The sequence below is a fragment of the Halictus rubicundus genome, chromosome 6 (genome assembly GCF_050948215.1).
Source record: "Halictus rubicundus isolate RS-2024b chromosome 6, iyHalRubi1_principal, whole genome shotgun sequence".
Taxonomy (NCBI): domain Eukaryota; kingdom Metazoa; phylum Arthropoda; class Insecta; order Hymenoptera; family Halictidae; genus Halictus; species Halictus rubicundus.
The window spans coordinates 16,487,097-16,503,787 of NC_135154.1; the positions used below are offsets into that span (position 1 = coordinate 16,487,097).

A 16,691-nucleotide genomic window follows, 5' to 3' on the forward strand; every position below is an offset into this window, starting at 1 on the left:
ATTTGTCCAGAACATGGGTCTAGCCGGAGACATATATCGGCCAGGAGATACTATTCCTTGATCGACGCCGAACGTAGTAAAGGACAGCAAAGCTCTAGAGACTTTTATAGGCCAGGCATTTGGGACATACATAGAGTAAACACTGTATACTAAAATTTTGTCGGAAATTTTCACGGCTTTACTATTCTGGGGACGAATAGAAATCGATATCGACGATTGCCCGACAATACCAAATTTGATGCTCAAATAAATACTTTTCGGAACCACTGTGCGCATCTCATTGTCAGATCTTATATCGTTAAGTTTTGTGCACGGTTTTTTTTTTTTTTTTAAAGAACGTACATACACAGTGTAAGGAAAGAACTCGGTGTACCTCGGGGACGCCTCCGTGTTCACGAAAGATCCGACGCGCAAAGTCGGCGGTGATCGTTGACGCATAAACTCGCGTAGCGAAAATGTTTCCTCGTGTACGCCCGCCGAAGGTTACGCTAATCTCGACTCGGAGAGAGGCGGGGGGGTGGGGGTGGTGGTTCTCGACAAAAGGAACCGTGGAATCCGGAGTTTCGAGTAGACGGGATGGAAAAATGCAATATGGTCCGTGGCGCGTAAAAGATAGCGCACGCCGGGTACGAACGGCGTTTCCAGACAAACAGCTCAGCAATCACAGTGGAAGATGGAATGCAAAAAGTCCTTCAACCGGTAAACGTCCTGCGCGACGTTGCTCTAGGAGGGGAAACTCCCCCGTCCGTCGTTATTGCTTTGCATTTATAGCCTCATTTTCCGTCCCTCTCGCTGTTTTCTCGCGAGAGTGCATTGTCGTGGAGAGGGAAGGGTGAGGGGTGAGGGGGCAGGGGGGAGGGCAGCGAACGATGTTGGCAGAGACCGAGGAACTTCTCTTTGAGAGGAATCATCGAATCCGTGCCCCGTTAAGACTTTGAATAAGCCCTGGAAATCCGCTACTTTTCGGGGGAAAACTAATCTCGAACAGTTATAAATTGACTAGAAATGTGGCGTAAAAGTTGTACAATCGGGTCGTTTTATTACTTTAATTTCCAAATCCGGACTTCACTCGCCCGTTTCCCGCGGTGCCGGCACGCGATAATCGTAAAATTAACATAAATCTCGGCCGGAGTGCGCATAAACAGAAAGTTCCAACGTAACTATGAAACCAGAAAGTGCCCTTTCGTTTATTCCACTGTCGCAAACGCTTTTTTCCGAAAGTTATGGACAAAATTCCGAATAAAAAGTAAACGGTCTCTCCGGCGACTTTTAGCCGTCCCCGGAATCAAACATCCACGACTGGTTTTCGAAAATCATTCTATAATAATTGGACTAAGGATCTTTACGCGAAATAAAAATTTTCTAAGTCAATTGTGAAAAGAAACAGAAGACGTATAACAATGTCCTTTTTCGTTTAATAATTTTAATGAGTACGTAGTGATATTCTCAAACAATGTAGTAATATTTTTCCAATATCTTTGCAGGTTTGTGTTTCACCTATTCATGTTTTGTCATAAATACATAAAATCCGTCTATACATTGAACATTTCTCGCTTTAATGAAAGCAGAGTAATTATAAATTGTTAACAACGCAAGACAGTGAACCAAACAATTCTAAACCAGAGGTACTAATAAAAAGCATAAAGGGTAGTTCAATGAAAACGCAAAAACAACATTAATAAAGTACTAGAAAGATTATTACACTGTTATAGTTCGGTGGATCCTTGGTAATGAGAATTTTTGCCTGAAACACTTGTCTCTATCCACCGCTACTTAATATTCATACAAAAAATAACAAATAATTTATGAAGAAAAATTTATGAAAAAAGCCCGAGCATTTTGTATGCACATGATTTTTGGTCTATCCCCTACCGTTACGAGCGTATAATCAAAAAACGTGCGCAAACATTGAGGGTTGATTTCATCTCGTCAAAGTGAGTTCTCGCCGAAACATAATTATTCGTTGCATACTTTATTACGCTCTATTATTCATCGTGCCGAGCACACAAAGTTTCGTTGCATTCAGAATTTTGATTTAATAACAACGCTGATTAAAACGCGCCGAATTTTTCTCCCGATAGCTTATTTGCCCCACGATAAAAATTCACGATGATTGTGCTATATAAAAAAACAGGCTGAAGAATCTTAAATAATAATCTTGAACAATATTCCCCATCTAAATTTTGTTCCAATACGTTTTATAGTTTAATTTTGCGCGGAGTTTATAGTCAGTTTGCCTGTATTCCCATTTTTAGTGCAAATAGGATATGAAATACGCAAGTCAGAAAAGTTACGAAAAATATTCAGATCGAATTTGTGTTAAATAGGTCAGTGAAAAACATGTTAGTATGCTGGTATATACATAAAAATATATGTAATGTATTAAAATTTTTTGGAGTTCAACATATTTTACCTTTTTTATTCCAAAAGAACTGCTACAGCCTGAACACAGATTCCAAAATTTGTTTAACTCTGCAACCATGCCAAATTGCTATTGCTATTAAAAATTTGATTAAGAAATGCTAATAATTACAGATTTTCAATAACCATGAAATACTTGCTGGTATTGTATAACACGTAAATTTGAAATTTGAAACAGTAGAGAGATTAAAAGAATGAGCAAATGATGAATCGTTAACTTTTTTAAAAGGATTAAGGAAAGAAAGAAAATGTCTGCTTGGCTCTGGTGTGTTCGATCCAAATATTATTTCACTTAAAAATCCGCAGTTTGGTAGCGTATTAACCTCGTGCAATAAAACGTCTGATTTCTAGTATTTACACAGGCAATCGGAAGGGCGATCTTGATGTTCCACAGGCGATACGCAGTTCGTTCGTCGACATAAAGATAGGATCAGGGTAAACGGGTCCCTAAATCATTAACGAAACTAGGTTTGTGCGGACACGTTCGCCGTCCGCAGGTTTTTTGTAGGTCAGTTGTATTTCAAGATCCTCGTTTCCTCAGCTGTGTGTGTGTGTGTGTGTGGGAGTGGGTAGGGGTTGCTTTATCTCGGCTTTCACGGTTGCTTTCGTGCTTTACTTTCAAGTTCATATCGGTCTGTCATCGTGAAATCGGTGTTCTTGGAGATACGTCCCGCGGCATAACTTCCCCGACGATCTTGATTACGACGGTCGGATCGTGATTAGGGTATGGGCGTGCTAAAAAACGCGGCCGTCCTGTGCACTCATCCGCCGATTGCGATCCTGTTCGCCGATATCCGAAAGTTAGTGAATCTTCGCGTAAAAACCAGGTGATAACCTACCCCCGGGTAGGTTCGATAAAGCTTTTTTAAGCGGGGTGACTTTCCGGGAAACGGAAAGGCGAGGAAGATTGTATCGGGATATACCGCTGATCGGACTGAATGATTATTCGTTCGTAGCGATTGCCCCGAGAAAGAGGGAACAGCCGATAAACTCTCTTTTATTACTCGGACCGAACCACTTTATCTTTGTAGAGCACGAGCCGCCGCTGTTAGCAGAGAAAGGTATGTGTCCAATTAACTGCTGCTTTGTTTACGCTTCGCGTCATTCCTCTATTTCGCTCTGAAATCTGCCCGGGCCCGTCAGAACCTACAATGGACACTTTGATGTCGCTTTGAACGAGATCTTTTCCGCCGCGCTGGACCGAAGATTAGATTAAGCATTGTTTCACCGATAAACAATGCCAGATTTTTCTGCAGCGATGCTCGTTCGCAACCTTTACAGGAAAAGATGAATTTTAATGATTATTTACAACCACCTAAAATCCATTATACTTTCCAAAATAATCTCGGTAAGATTCGAATCAATTCAATCTTGATTATTATTATTATTTTTATTCGGAAGAATGTTGTGTTCGTTCAACCTTATTAAAAATCGGACATTTCATGTATAGAGAACATTTGTTTCCGGTGGACGCAAGAAATCATACGGTTCTCCGCTAAACGCCATTGTGGTGCTATCAAAAATTAAAAGGGGAGCGCATTACCACCACTTCGCGTTACCCCTGGTTCGTGTAGCAAAGCAACGTTTGAAGCAATCGGAGAAACGATTTCGCTCTTTGACCGGGCATCGATGCCCCCCCCCCCCTTTTTCGCGATGGAAATTTCAGAACGCGTAATGCACGCGCTCGTAAAAGCACCGTAACACTGTGTGTACACTGATTTTCGCTGGCCTCTGATGTTTGACGCCCGCCTCCCTCACCCCCGATTGCAGATTATCGGATGGATCGCGGAGCATGTTTATCGCGGGGCTATAATTCTGACCACGGTGAAGAGAGTAAAGAGATTTGCATATAAAACAAGCAATTTACTCTGTATCGATGAGGGGGCGGGAGGGGGGTGGACAGAGGGTGGTCGGGGGAGTTATTACTCCTGTTTTAAAGGATAATGGAATAAAACGGTCGCCTTGTGTCCGTTTTACATCGTTATACCGGTTATCGGGAATTTGCTTTGATTATATGCTGGAAACGCACGGCAATTGCGACGCCGCTATTAACTATAGAACCATAATGGATGGACGCGCGGGGTCGGTGACTTGTCGCTTTTGATATTTAATTGCGGTGAAATTCGGACGCGACTATCTTGCCACGGTTGTTCCCACCCTTTTCCAGCAGCTGTCGTTTGTTTCGCGCTCGCCCCCGGCAGAAGTACGGTCGTTCCGCTCGGATTTAGTGCGTATTGTCCGGCATTATGAGCGATCAACAATTTTGCGGTGTCGCTTGTTTATCTCCCGCTGATACAACCCATACGGGACAACCGATTCGACAAGTCGAGCTCCGCTCGTTCGCACGCGTGCAAATGTATTTCGCTTCGAACTTCTCGCGACTACTTCAAACGCGATTTTCTTCGTACGCTCCTGGCAAAACGGTATTTAACCCTTGGCACTCGAATAAGTAAGGCGCCACTAAAGATTGCTGTATCATTATTCAAAATATTTTTTACATCATTAAATGTGTTTGTATTTAATAAATTACCAAACACTTCGGTATTGTACGAGTCAATTGCAACATTTTCGCATGTGTAACACGACAAAAAATATATAGAAGGGAAATATTCTAAGGCGGAGGAAATGTTTCGGAGAAAATGACGGACTCGAAATTTTTAAATTTGCAATTATTAATTGTGCAAGGGCACGCTTGCGAAGAATTGTTCAATAGATTCGATTCTTTGTGCGCATATTACAATAAAAATGGCTGAAAATCTGAATAACCATAATTTTCTTATTTTCACAACGCAATTTAAAATAGTCACTTTTAGTCCCCCGTGAACCTAGTGTTAAACAAATACTCTGTAATTGTAGTTACTTTTATATTGAACGTGGGAACCATTTTCATGAATACTTTTCATTGAGATTGTAACGATGCACGAGGAATTATTCAGCAAAATATCCTTAGATGTATAAACAGAACGGCTCAAAATGTGGATAGGTGCATTCTCGTTAATCTTTATGATCTTTTGCCACCGAAAATAGTGATACGAAAGCCACAGTTCAGAAAACTCGATCGTTTCGAACGACAGAAGTTCGTATATAGAATTAAGCTGCTAACTTCGGCTGACCGCATTATGCAACATAAATGGGCGCGAAGGCAATAAAGGGTTTTTACGTTTCACTGTGGCGGCGTGCACACGCGGGTGGTCTTGAGGAAATTTTGAAGCGGCTAATGCGTTGCAATTTTTAAAAGTCCGGCGAACGATCGGGTCGCTTTTCAAAGTTTCCGGTTGCATGGAAAGCATTGGCAACGAAACTCGGGATCGTACTCCGAAGTCCATCTAAATCCATTACTGGCTAAGCCGGGCCTGGTATCCATTGGGAAGATCGATCGTCGGCAACTTGCTCGAATCTACATTTTATTTTACTTCCTGCACGAGAAGAAACTAACCTACAAATGGAAAAAACGAGCGCGGGGCCGTGCTCTACGATCTGCGCGAGAGTGCCGATCCACGGAGTGATAATAACGATGTTATTATGCGTATTCAAAGTGTTGGATGATTGCGGCAGTTCGTGCTCGATTTGAAAATAGAATTCGAGCGATTAAATGTTAACCACTTCCTGTTCAGCAGGCAGAAATAAAATATAAATCACTATTCTGTGTCTCTTATTTGTGTGAATTAAAATATTATTATTGTTAAGGGTAAACATTTTTTTTCCAATACTTTTTCGCCGAATTACATTTTACTGGCGTTGTCTTTATATGTCACGATAATAACATAAAATGTATATTGTCATCTCTCGGACATTCGAGCTTGAAATATAATTACAGTTTCCACAGATTCTACTTTTGCTTTGCAACGCGTCATTGCAAACGGCATCGGTTAAGGTTAAGATATTAATTACGTATAATAATTTGTTTGATGTACGCCGTGAATATCGTCACGATAAATATTTATGACAATGACATCAAACAATTGAATACGAATAATATGATTCGTTGGAAGAATCGAGATTTTGCCAATTTGATGCTCGTGTGAATGTCATTCACATCGATGTATAATGAAAGATACTGACTGCGAAGCAACCTTGGGGAAAGCGTTAAATTCGTTTGATGGAAATATTAGCAAGACTAAAAACATTTTAATCGAATACGCAATCGAAACTGCATTGAAAAGACAGAGTCGTATTTTAACTGAGAGATCTTTTGTCAAAAACCTCATTTCATTATTTATTATTTTAATCTCCAATCGAATTGTACACCGTTGTTCTTCCTATTAAAATTATTGAACGATTGTGGACGCATAAAAATTGTTCTCCTACGATTTCTGTCCATTTAAACTTATTGGATTTTATTTAATTTTTCAATATGATCGTCAAAAACAATTTATAAAAAGTGCAGGCTATATTTTTGCTATTTTATAGGTTTTTATTGATAAGAATGTTTACAAATATCTTTTTTAAAGTGGGTATCGATTAAATTTGCAATAGACAGATATTTTTTAGAAAGGAAGATACAGCCATTCCAGATCTAGGCTATGATATTAACCCTTTGCACTCGGCGCTATGTCTTGGAATATTTTCATTTTATTCATACGAAACTAATCCGATTACCACATATAATAATTAAATGTTTAGTGATCTATCGAATAGAAATTTTGTAATGTAACAAATATTTTGTAATATTTTTTGTAATTTCTTTGAAATAATGCCACAACAATTTCTAGTGGTGCATCAGAGTCACCGCTCGAGTGCAAAGGGTTAATTGTCCGAACCTAGAGTCTCGATTAACAGGTTTTCATTGACAAGACGTTAGGTGAAAGTTAGGTAAATCGTCGCTGGACACAATGCGAATTCGAGGCAGCAGCATCGGAGGGAGGACAGCTGTTTCGCAACAACAATCGAAAAATCCACAGCTGGGTATCTTAGTGCTCGGTCGATTCGACACATTGGTCACAATTCGGGCGTAGTTCGCGGAAAATTTTCAGTCGGCAGGTTCTCGGGCAAAAGTTTGCCACTGTCCCGTTCGTTAACCTCGCCGAACTCTGAAATGCGCCGGGCTTCATGTTTTTTCGCGCCGCCTATCAGTCCGTTGGTTTCAACTCATTCGAATAGCTTCGTATTTTTTTATCATTCTTTTCTGCGGCCGGAACCGTGGCTTCTCTGTTTAGAAATTTTTCATTACTAACACCGACCCCTCTCTACGAGAGCGTGGCCATCAAATACTTTTTGCCTCCCGCGATATTTGCTTAATAAATCCCGTGGAAAGATTTATCAAGCGATTCTCCGCTCTTTTGCACCTTTTATCCCGTCTTTGACTTCTTTTTCCGTACCGGCTGCGCTTCTTTACGGCACGTCATTGATATACTAGTTTTTAATTAATTCTTGAATGCAATATTTTCCATCTCGATTAATTTTTTTAATCAGCGTTGAGTCGCTAGGTTCGCGCAAGAATTAATCACCAAATTCTCGGACCGGTATTTTATATTATTTCATACTATTTTAAACTATTTTATATTAATTCATATTATTTTACACCATAGAGATCTCCAGTCCGCTTATGATTGTTAATGTTCCCATGAAGCATTCGTGTAATAATACATCTCCTATAGTCCTGTATCTCCTATGGTCGATAACTTTCCCTATATCATCAGAGGAATGAAACTTTGAAGGGCACTTTCATCTTCTAAACTTGATTTATGGCAAGTAAAAGAAATACGGTTTTGGCTGCACTATAAATCTCCGAAGTACCTTGAAGGTATTTTTCAGGGAAAAATACGCTCTGATCCGTTATCATGTAATAACGTCGTTAAAACTTTTTACGAAGCAAGTTTTTTGAGGAAAACAACGTCTAACCGCAAACCATTAGACAAGTTCGACGATACAAGTGCATTCTCTGCGTAAACCAACGCGAGTTCTCAAGATATCTTACATACATATTATCATACATTATGTTGTAAACCTTCGTGTTCATGACTGTAATTTGTCAGTTCTGGAAACACTGAATTCCACAGAAATATTGCAACCTTCGCGGAAACGATAGTGGAACAACGGAAATTATATTAGGTCATCTCGTAAATCATACGAATTTTGTTTCATATTTTTCGAAGGTGAAATACAAACATAATCATAGTCATTGGACTTCTATTTATACTTGATTGTATAATAACGAAGAAAAAAATATATACAGTGATTTCTCTATATATGTCGCCAAGGCCTACATGATAAACGTCGCAGAATTATCCCCACCACCGCGGGGTATACCCCGTGAGGGGCTGCGAAGCACGAGAGGCTTGTTGACATATAGCGAGAATGCACTGTAGAACAGTTGTGATTATGTTTTTGTATTGTATCTTCGAAAAACATGGAAGTCGCATTATTTATGAAAAGTATTTCATATATTTTTCTGGTTTAAAAAACATCACGGATAAAATAGAAGTGCATGACTCAATAAAAGAATAAGCGACGAGAGAACTCAATATATTTCATAAACGTACAATTTGTTTCTAAATAATGTTCACCTCGCCGATGATATAATAAAATGTTAACGACATTGCACGCAGAAGTGGCTAGGAAGCACACAAGCAAGCCGTTAATAATCCAGATCCCGTTTTCAAGAAGATCCAATTTGAAAACTTGATGGACGCATCAACTATTCAACGCAACTTGTCTGATGCATGTCCATTTCTGACTGCTTCTACTTACAGTAAGCACTGCACCGTACAATGTAGACTCTAGTGTTTACTCTGGTATAATGTGTCTGCAACTTGAAAAGACAATCCGAGCTTTGAATCGAGGTCGTATGTACAACCCGTATAAACAGTGGTTTCGCGTTATGGAAGTCAACATATATGGGTCAGTTCATATTTTTATGTGAACGCTGACTTGGTAATCTTTCAACTGTAAACATTTCCAAACACGTAACACACAAGGATAAATAAAATCGACGTGAACAAAAATTCTGTTGCAATCGACATAGATACAACCAAATTAGTGAAAAAAAAATGAATCGGGTTAAATAATTCTGTCCAACACCGATTTTGCATTCGAATAAACAATTTCCATCTTTTGTAGATTTTCTAGAATTTTTTATCTGTCTTCCCAGGTTTTTTTAAATTTTAAATTCGACAAAAATTCAGATTTTCAGTTTCAAGAATTCCGTTTGTTCTAACCGTGAAGGTTGTACGAACGATTTTTACGTGAAGAAATTCTTTATACTCTCCCACATGTATCAGTATATTTTTAATATAACATTGAGAACGTTGAAATATGTATGAACAATGTTGAAACGCAGCGAGACGATTTTGAAGCGTTAAATTCATTGAATTTGAATAAAATCTCTGCACAGATGCCAGTACATGTGTCGCAAACCTGCTGAAAAAATATTAGAATATTTTCTGTTCAATAAACGAGCGAACAATGTGAATTAAAATTGGAGTGGTTTATTCAGAAAATTAGGAAACAACTTAATGAAATTTGCGCTCATTCGCGAATGTAATACGCGACTGGAAGTAATGAAATTTATACGAAAATTCTATCCAATGCGGAGGAGGCTACGTATCCGTGTCGCGGAGGGAATAAAATTAAAAATGGAATAAAATTCAAAAGAACGTAACCCCATTTCGAGCAGCGAACATTAAAAGCATTTTTGTAGCCAGTGCCTGCGCCGTGTGAACATCGTCCTGAGGGAAGCGTCATCTCTTCACGCTATTACTTCCACGGCGGTTTGTACCTGTTGTTGTCCTGTTATTCCAAATCAAGAAGTACTCGCGGAATGCAGAATTTGCACTCGACGCATTTCATTCAAGATGAAAACGGTAACGCAAAGCACTTAGATCGCGCCGGAACGTGGCGAAATTAAAATCGTCCGCGAGGCCCGCGCAATTGTTTATCAAAATATAATGGAACCTTCGTCGCTAGAACTGAGAAAAAATATTTGCGAAAAAAACTGAAAAGCGAATTTTAACATTGTACCGAGACAATGATTTCTTTCCAATTTTCCTCGAAAACTTTACTGCAAAATTTTATGCATTTAGATTGTGCAGAATGTCGCGAATTTGAAATTGTTCAAGAAGCTCGTGCAATCGTTTATGCATCAAAAGTCAAAAATCAATTTTAATATACTAAAGTGGCAATACGTTAGACGCTAAAAATGAGTAAAGAGTTATTATGTAACTCTATAACGCGTTTCAATTTTGTGAAAGAAAATAGAAGTGATAAAGTATAATACTGACTTTTCGCCGGCCAAAAACAAAATTGTGTCACCGAATTATTAACCCTTTGCACTCGGCACTATTTTCAACGTAAAATTAAATTCTTCTTCCGTCTTACAACATTTTCAATTTATTCAAACGAAACTGATCCGATTTCTACATATAGTATTTGAATGTTTAGTAATCTATTAAATACAAATATTGTAATGTAACAAATATTTTGTAATATTTTTTGTAATTTCTTTGAAATAATGCCACAACAATTTCTGGTGGTGCTTCAGAGTCACCATTCGAGTGCTAAGGGTTAATACTATCGCTTCGAATAAAACATTATCGAGAGACGAAGTTTCTCTGTTTAAAGCTCTTCTTAGAATATTCATGCCATAATATGTTTTTAGATGCTAAAAATGAATGGACGTTGAAATTAATTTTTTTGAAAATTATTATTTAGTAATATCTGTTAGTGTTTTGATAAAATACTTTATTGGCTGTATGTTTCATCCACATGTTTTATATTCGCTTAAACGATCACATATGGTGGCACCAGAAATTAAAGTTTTCGCTAAATTTCTCTCAAATTATTACGCGATGTTGTCACTGTCCTCGGTCGCCGTGAAACTGTCGCCCTTCTCTGTGTGTGTGTGTGTGAAGAATTTTTTTGCCGTAAAATAAAATCAATTTTATGCAAAACATACATTCAGAGAAGAGCACCGACGATTTCGTGACAGTTTTCGAGCGGAAGGGCGACGCTTTCGAACAATGAAATCGCATATTTGTACGAAAATATATTCTGAAATACATAAAACGCATTGCGCGCCTCATTATTCGATCATTTATATTAATTTCCCTTACAGGATGAAAAATCATCGTTAATTCTCTTGTTGATCCTAATATAAATAACTCGTGTAAATTCCGATGAAACGTAATCCTGCAACAAAATGAAACCAATTTTCACCAACCGAGGATTAAATAACAAACACTCAAATAGATTTTATTAGATTGTTTTACTCGGGACAATTTGTTGACGTTCACACGCAATTGCAATGGCCACAGAAGTACAATTATTTATCTTCAATTTTTATAAACGGTAGGATAATAATGTGCCAAGAAAAATGATTAGATGGAATTAGAAAAAACACTAATTTCTTAAATCACTCACAATTACGTATCGGGCTATTAGCACATTCTATACACGAGGTAAAACAATGTTATTTTGTCGAGTTAATAATCGGTGTGACAAACGACCAGCTCAACTATCGTACGAATAAGACATGCTCTATAAACAAGATATATAGCTCATGTAATTTTGATTATTTTTACTTAAAAAAGGATCACATACGTGCTTCTAATACCAATCCGTATGTGTAAAAAATCAGAATGCAAGAGGTCCAGTACTTTTTCTGAAAAAATTCCCAAAAATTCGCGCGAAAACGGCCTCGAAAACTGGTTAAACAGTGTTCTAATTTCTCCGGCAAAAATAGCCATAACTCTTGCTGCGGGACTAAACATAAAATTAAACGTGTTTTGAGCATGTTGCTTAGTATAGTAATAAGAAGAGAACGCATGCATTCTCCGTTGTACTCAATAGCCTCTCCGCCCCATGAAATTGGATTCTGTTTCGCTAAACGTCAGAAGGATTACGTATAATCAGTTATTCCGCGGAAACAAACGATACGTTTCTGCCCTTTGAAAATGACGAAATTAGGAACCATTTACGAAACGCTAGCGCGGGTACAATACTTGAGTCATATTTACTTGGGAGCAACATTCAGGTGAAACAAAGCCATAGTAATCGCCAGAATTCAATCGTCGCGAAATTATTCTGCGTTACGTTAATTTTCGCGAAATTCCCGTTCCCGCGACTACTCCGAAGAGGTGGGTAAATCCGAACCAATCAACGTGTAATGGATTAATCATCGGGTTTATTAAACACGCTGCTTAAAAGCAATTTATATGTTCAATTTTCTCGAATAATTAAGTCGGCCGGTCGTTCAATCCTCGATTACGAACTCGTTCCGTTGTTCGAGCTCGGAATAATAACTTTGACAATCACGTGAAGGATTCACGATGACAATAAACATTCCAAGAGACTTGCATACACGTTTTACCTCGTGTTCACTGATCTCGTGAGCTCGTAGCGTTCATAACTCTGCATTTTGAATTAATTAAATATTAAGGGATTTCTCAAAAGACGACCTGAAAAGTTGTGCACAGATTCAGGATTTTTCTGGAAAATAAAAATCGTCTGTATCAACTGCAAACTGAATAATTTCAATGTAATGGCAAACTTTTCAATGTTTTCAGTGACGAAAACGTGTCTTCGATTATCCACCTGTCACGTCGGGCGAAATTGTTTGAAAGAAAAACGAATTAGTGCGCGTAACGCAGCCGAGATCCGCGTGTTTAGATATCAAAGATGGAGTAGACGCGGTTCGACAGTGCAAACACATCTTCAAAAGCTCGTTGGCCGTTCATCATCGAAGTCCGCGTAGGAAGTACGGTAGCTTTGATTTCGAGGCTGCAGCCAATTATTCACCGTACACATTGTTCCATTGTGAATCAGTCGAGAGATGGTGGTCGATTACTGCATCCGAAGTGTAGCCGTTATGTCAATTTGCATAATACATCGATTAAATAAACGGGGGCTGCGGTGCAGTCCCGATGTCGTAGGGCACGGAAGCGCAGCCTACGTTGCCCGCGAAACAACTATTGACAGCCGAAATTCTCCATATACCATCTGCGCGTCCGTCGACCTCGGAGTCGATAATAAACAAACAAACTTTTTTGCTCCCGGTAAAACCGTGTCCGTCGACAGTAGATAGCTTCATCGCGGCCAGGGGGCGGGGAGCATAAACGGTTCGCAACGATTATGATCCTGTCGACAGCGTCTTTATGAATAACTGACGTCACGTCGGCCCGTATTTCCCCATTAATTGGTGGCATAATTGCTGCGTTCGCGGCGCCGTCCGTTCAACGTAACGTTTTGACAGGTAATGCTAGCCTCGACGCCCGCGTTGAATAGGAATTCCAGAACAGATTGGCCGGCGAGTAACGAAACACGTTCGTTCCGAATTAACCCCGGTTACTAGCCCCGGTTGCTCGTATTCCCCGGGAATGAAAACTACAATGTTCCCCCGATCCTCTTGATCGCTAGGACAATTACCTTTTCCCCCACCCAGGAGAGCCTTAATTAACCGTGCGCGAAATCACAGTCGAAGCGTAGAGCAGCAGGAGTTTCGATCACTTACTTGGCACGTCGACATTGTCGAGGAGAAGTTCCGCCGCGACAAATCGAACCATCATGCCCATCAACAGAAGCATCCCCTTCATCCTGCGATCGTGTGAAGCCGAACGGGCGAATCCTTTTAACCTGGCTCCCCTCCGCGTTCGGACACCGTGGCCCCTCAGCGAACAGCAACTAGGTCGGGACTGCTGATAAGTTTCAATGAATTCGGTCCTGGGACCCCGTTTTCGGGATCCTCCTCCTCCCGAGGGTGACTCGGGAGATTTCCGACGGCGTACGCCGACACCGAACTTCACAGTACACTTGGCTTGCCCCACAATAATTTCGCACCGCTGGCTCTGTGTCCCCTCACAGCATGTCCGTCAGATAGCTGCAATCGCCGGCTAGCCTAGGGTAGCAGATCGTAGCCTTGAACCGTCGGAGTTCGTTCGCGAAAACGGTAGCGCAACTGGGCACAATAATTTCACTCCGCTGGCTCTGTGTCCTCTCACAACATGTCCAGCACGGATTAGCCGGTCTCACCGGAACCAGCTAGCCTAGGTGCCATGCAGATCGCAACCAAGGAAGTTCGTTCACGAACAGCCTGAACGACAACTAGCCCCACGATAATTTCACACCGCTAGGCTCCGTGTCCCCCTACAACATGTCCGTCAGTTAGCTACTTTCCTCGGGTCTAGCTAGCCTGGGTAGCAGATCGTGAAACATCCGAGTTCATTCGCGAAACGCCTGGGCAACGGTGCAACTCCACAATAATCCCACACTGCGAACTCTGCGTCCCCTCACAACATGTCCGTCATCAGCTAGCCTAGGTAACAGATCGTAACCGTGAACCGTCGGAGTTCATTCACGAAACGAGAATGCAACCGATCACGATAATTTCACTAGCTGTGTCCTCTCACAACGTGCCCGTCATTAGCTACTCTCGCCGACCAGCCCAGGTGTCCTGCAAATCACAGCCCGTAAACTATGTTAGTTCAATCACGAATGAGATGAACCAGCCCCCACAATAATTTCACACTGCTAGCTCTGTGTCCCCTCACAACATGCTCGTCGTTGGCTAGTCTCGGCTAGGTGTCCTGAGGATGGTAACGGTGAACCATCCAAGTTCATTCACGAAACGTAACTGACAGTGCAGAGGGTCTCGTCCTGTTTTTAAACAAGCGTCGCCCCCGTCGGTGGGATTGCGTGCGATCTTTATAAAGCGTCTTCGTCGTTATTAATGGCACTGCTCGACGGGCTAATCGTATATTCCGTCCACGGTCCATTAACGGCCGCTTCATACGCGACTACACTTCACTCGCAGAGAGAGAGAGAGATGATAGAGGGAAAGAGTGATATATATATAGAGAGAGAGAGAGAGAGAGAGATGGGTTCCTGTCATCGTTCACCAATAATGACGTAACGGCGGTCTTTTTCAGAACAGGCTGGCGCGCGTGGGACGCGGGAATCGAACGATGGAAATAGACGTCTCCCCGGCGATGCTGACGATAACACCCAAGCGGCGTCATTAGGACCCATCAGATGGTATCGCGAGGAGGCGTGCGGGACTGTCGTCAGAATCGTTTCATGGTGTCATAATCTATCGGGCACATCCTACGTCGTGCGAAACTGCCAATCCCCGCGCTTACTCAAATGTCACGGGGCTGGCGATAACGCGGGGCGAAAATTGCCCCTAAACGCGAGCAACCGACCCGGCCGATCTACCAGCGGGAAGATCGCGTACGGGATCACTTGTTCCCGTGCATAGGCGTAGGATCACGATAAATTCTCATTCAACTACCTCAAGCCTTCCACCCCGAACCATCTCGAAACGCACCAGCCCGGAAAGACGTATTCCAAATTCCGAGGAACAAAAATTCCGGACTGTTAATTTTTACTAAATTCACTACCATTACCACCAGGTCTGCGAGGTTCAGCAGTCGCCGATTTTGTCAGAACGTTAACAAAGTCACAAGCATACTTCGAATTCGAAGAAGAAAATATCGAAGATTTATTTTTATGTTACATTCACTTCGGTTACCACCGGGTCCACGAGGTTTCGACGGATTTGTTGGAAGAAACGTTGTTAACAATGTCACAGATGATGATTGGGATAATGAGAACTGGTTGATTGAAGCACAGCGGGGTTGGAACGAGTGGTAACGTTGATGAGACGGTTTTTGTGATTGAACACTGTGTTAGGGATGATTGTGACAACGATCGCTGGTAATGAAAGCACCATGGATCGTCAGAATGGCAACGAGGAAGCGCGCAGTCCCCACACAGAGCAGAAGGCGCGCTCACTGCTGCGTTGCGGCAGGCCTACTGACAGGGGTGACCGAGCTTTCGGCTCGGCTCGGTACGATTCGTGCGATTTCGCCACCCTCCGGCGGCAGCTTAAAGCATTCTCCGAGCACTTTTCATACTACTCCCTTTCCGTGCCCCCACCGGTGATCACTACAGGCTATTCCCCTTGTTCAACCCCGCGACGAACAGACAAATGTTAGAAAATGGTGTGAGAACCTCGAACGTCGTATTTACTATTCATTCGTTATCTGGGAGATTAATGGCTAAGATATTTGTGGGCTGGGAACGGCGCGCGAGAACGTCAAGACTAATTTCGGGGGCTGTTGGCACCCTTTTTGATCGGGTACCGCTTAAACAGAGGTGACTGCGTGGGAATTTAGTATATTTCAGACCTGAGTGTATATTTGTTTAACACTAGGTTTACGGGACCCGTCAAAATGACGGGTTCTAATATTTTTCATTTAGAATTATTAAAATTCTAAGAATGCATACGTGAGAAATTATTTGGCAAAGTTATTTCTTTGGGTATGTATTATTTTAAA

At 41.2% G+C, this 16,691-nt stretch overlaps 1 protein-coding gene across 1 annotated transcript in view; it reads right to left on the minus strand.

The window, feature by feature from the left end:
• LOC143354754 (neural cell adhesion molecule 2) overlaps positions 1-14,659 on the minus strand; it is a 65,637-nt gene extending 50,978 nt beyond the window's left edge. Inside the window, exons 1-2 of the mRNA XM_076789047.1 lie at positions 14,625-14,659; positions 13,868-14,251 (exon numbers count right to left, since the gene is read on the minus strand). Of these exons, the coding sequence (XP_076645162.1) occupies positions 13,868-13,949 (82 nt within the window). The 5' untranslated portion in view covers positions 13,950-14,251; positions 14,625-14,659. The remainder of the gene's footprint in view (positions 1-13,867; positions 14,252-14,624) is intronic.
• Between the last annotated feature and the right edge of the window lie 2,032 nt (positions 14,660-16,691).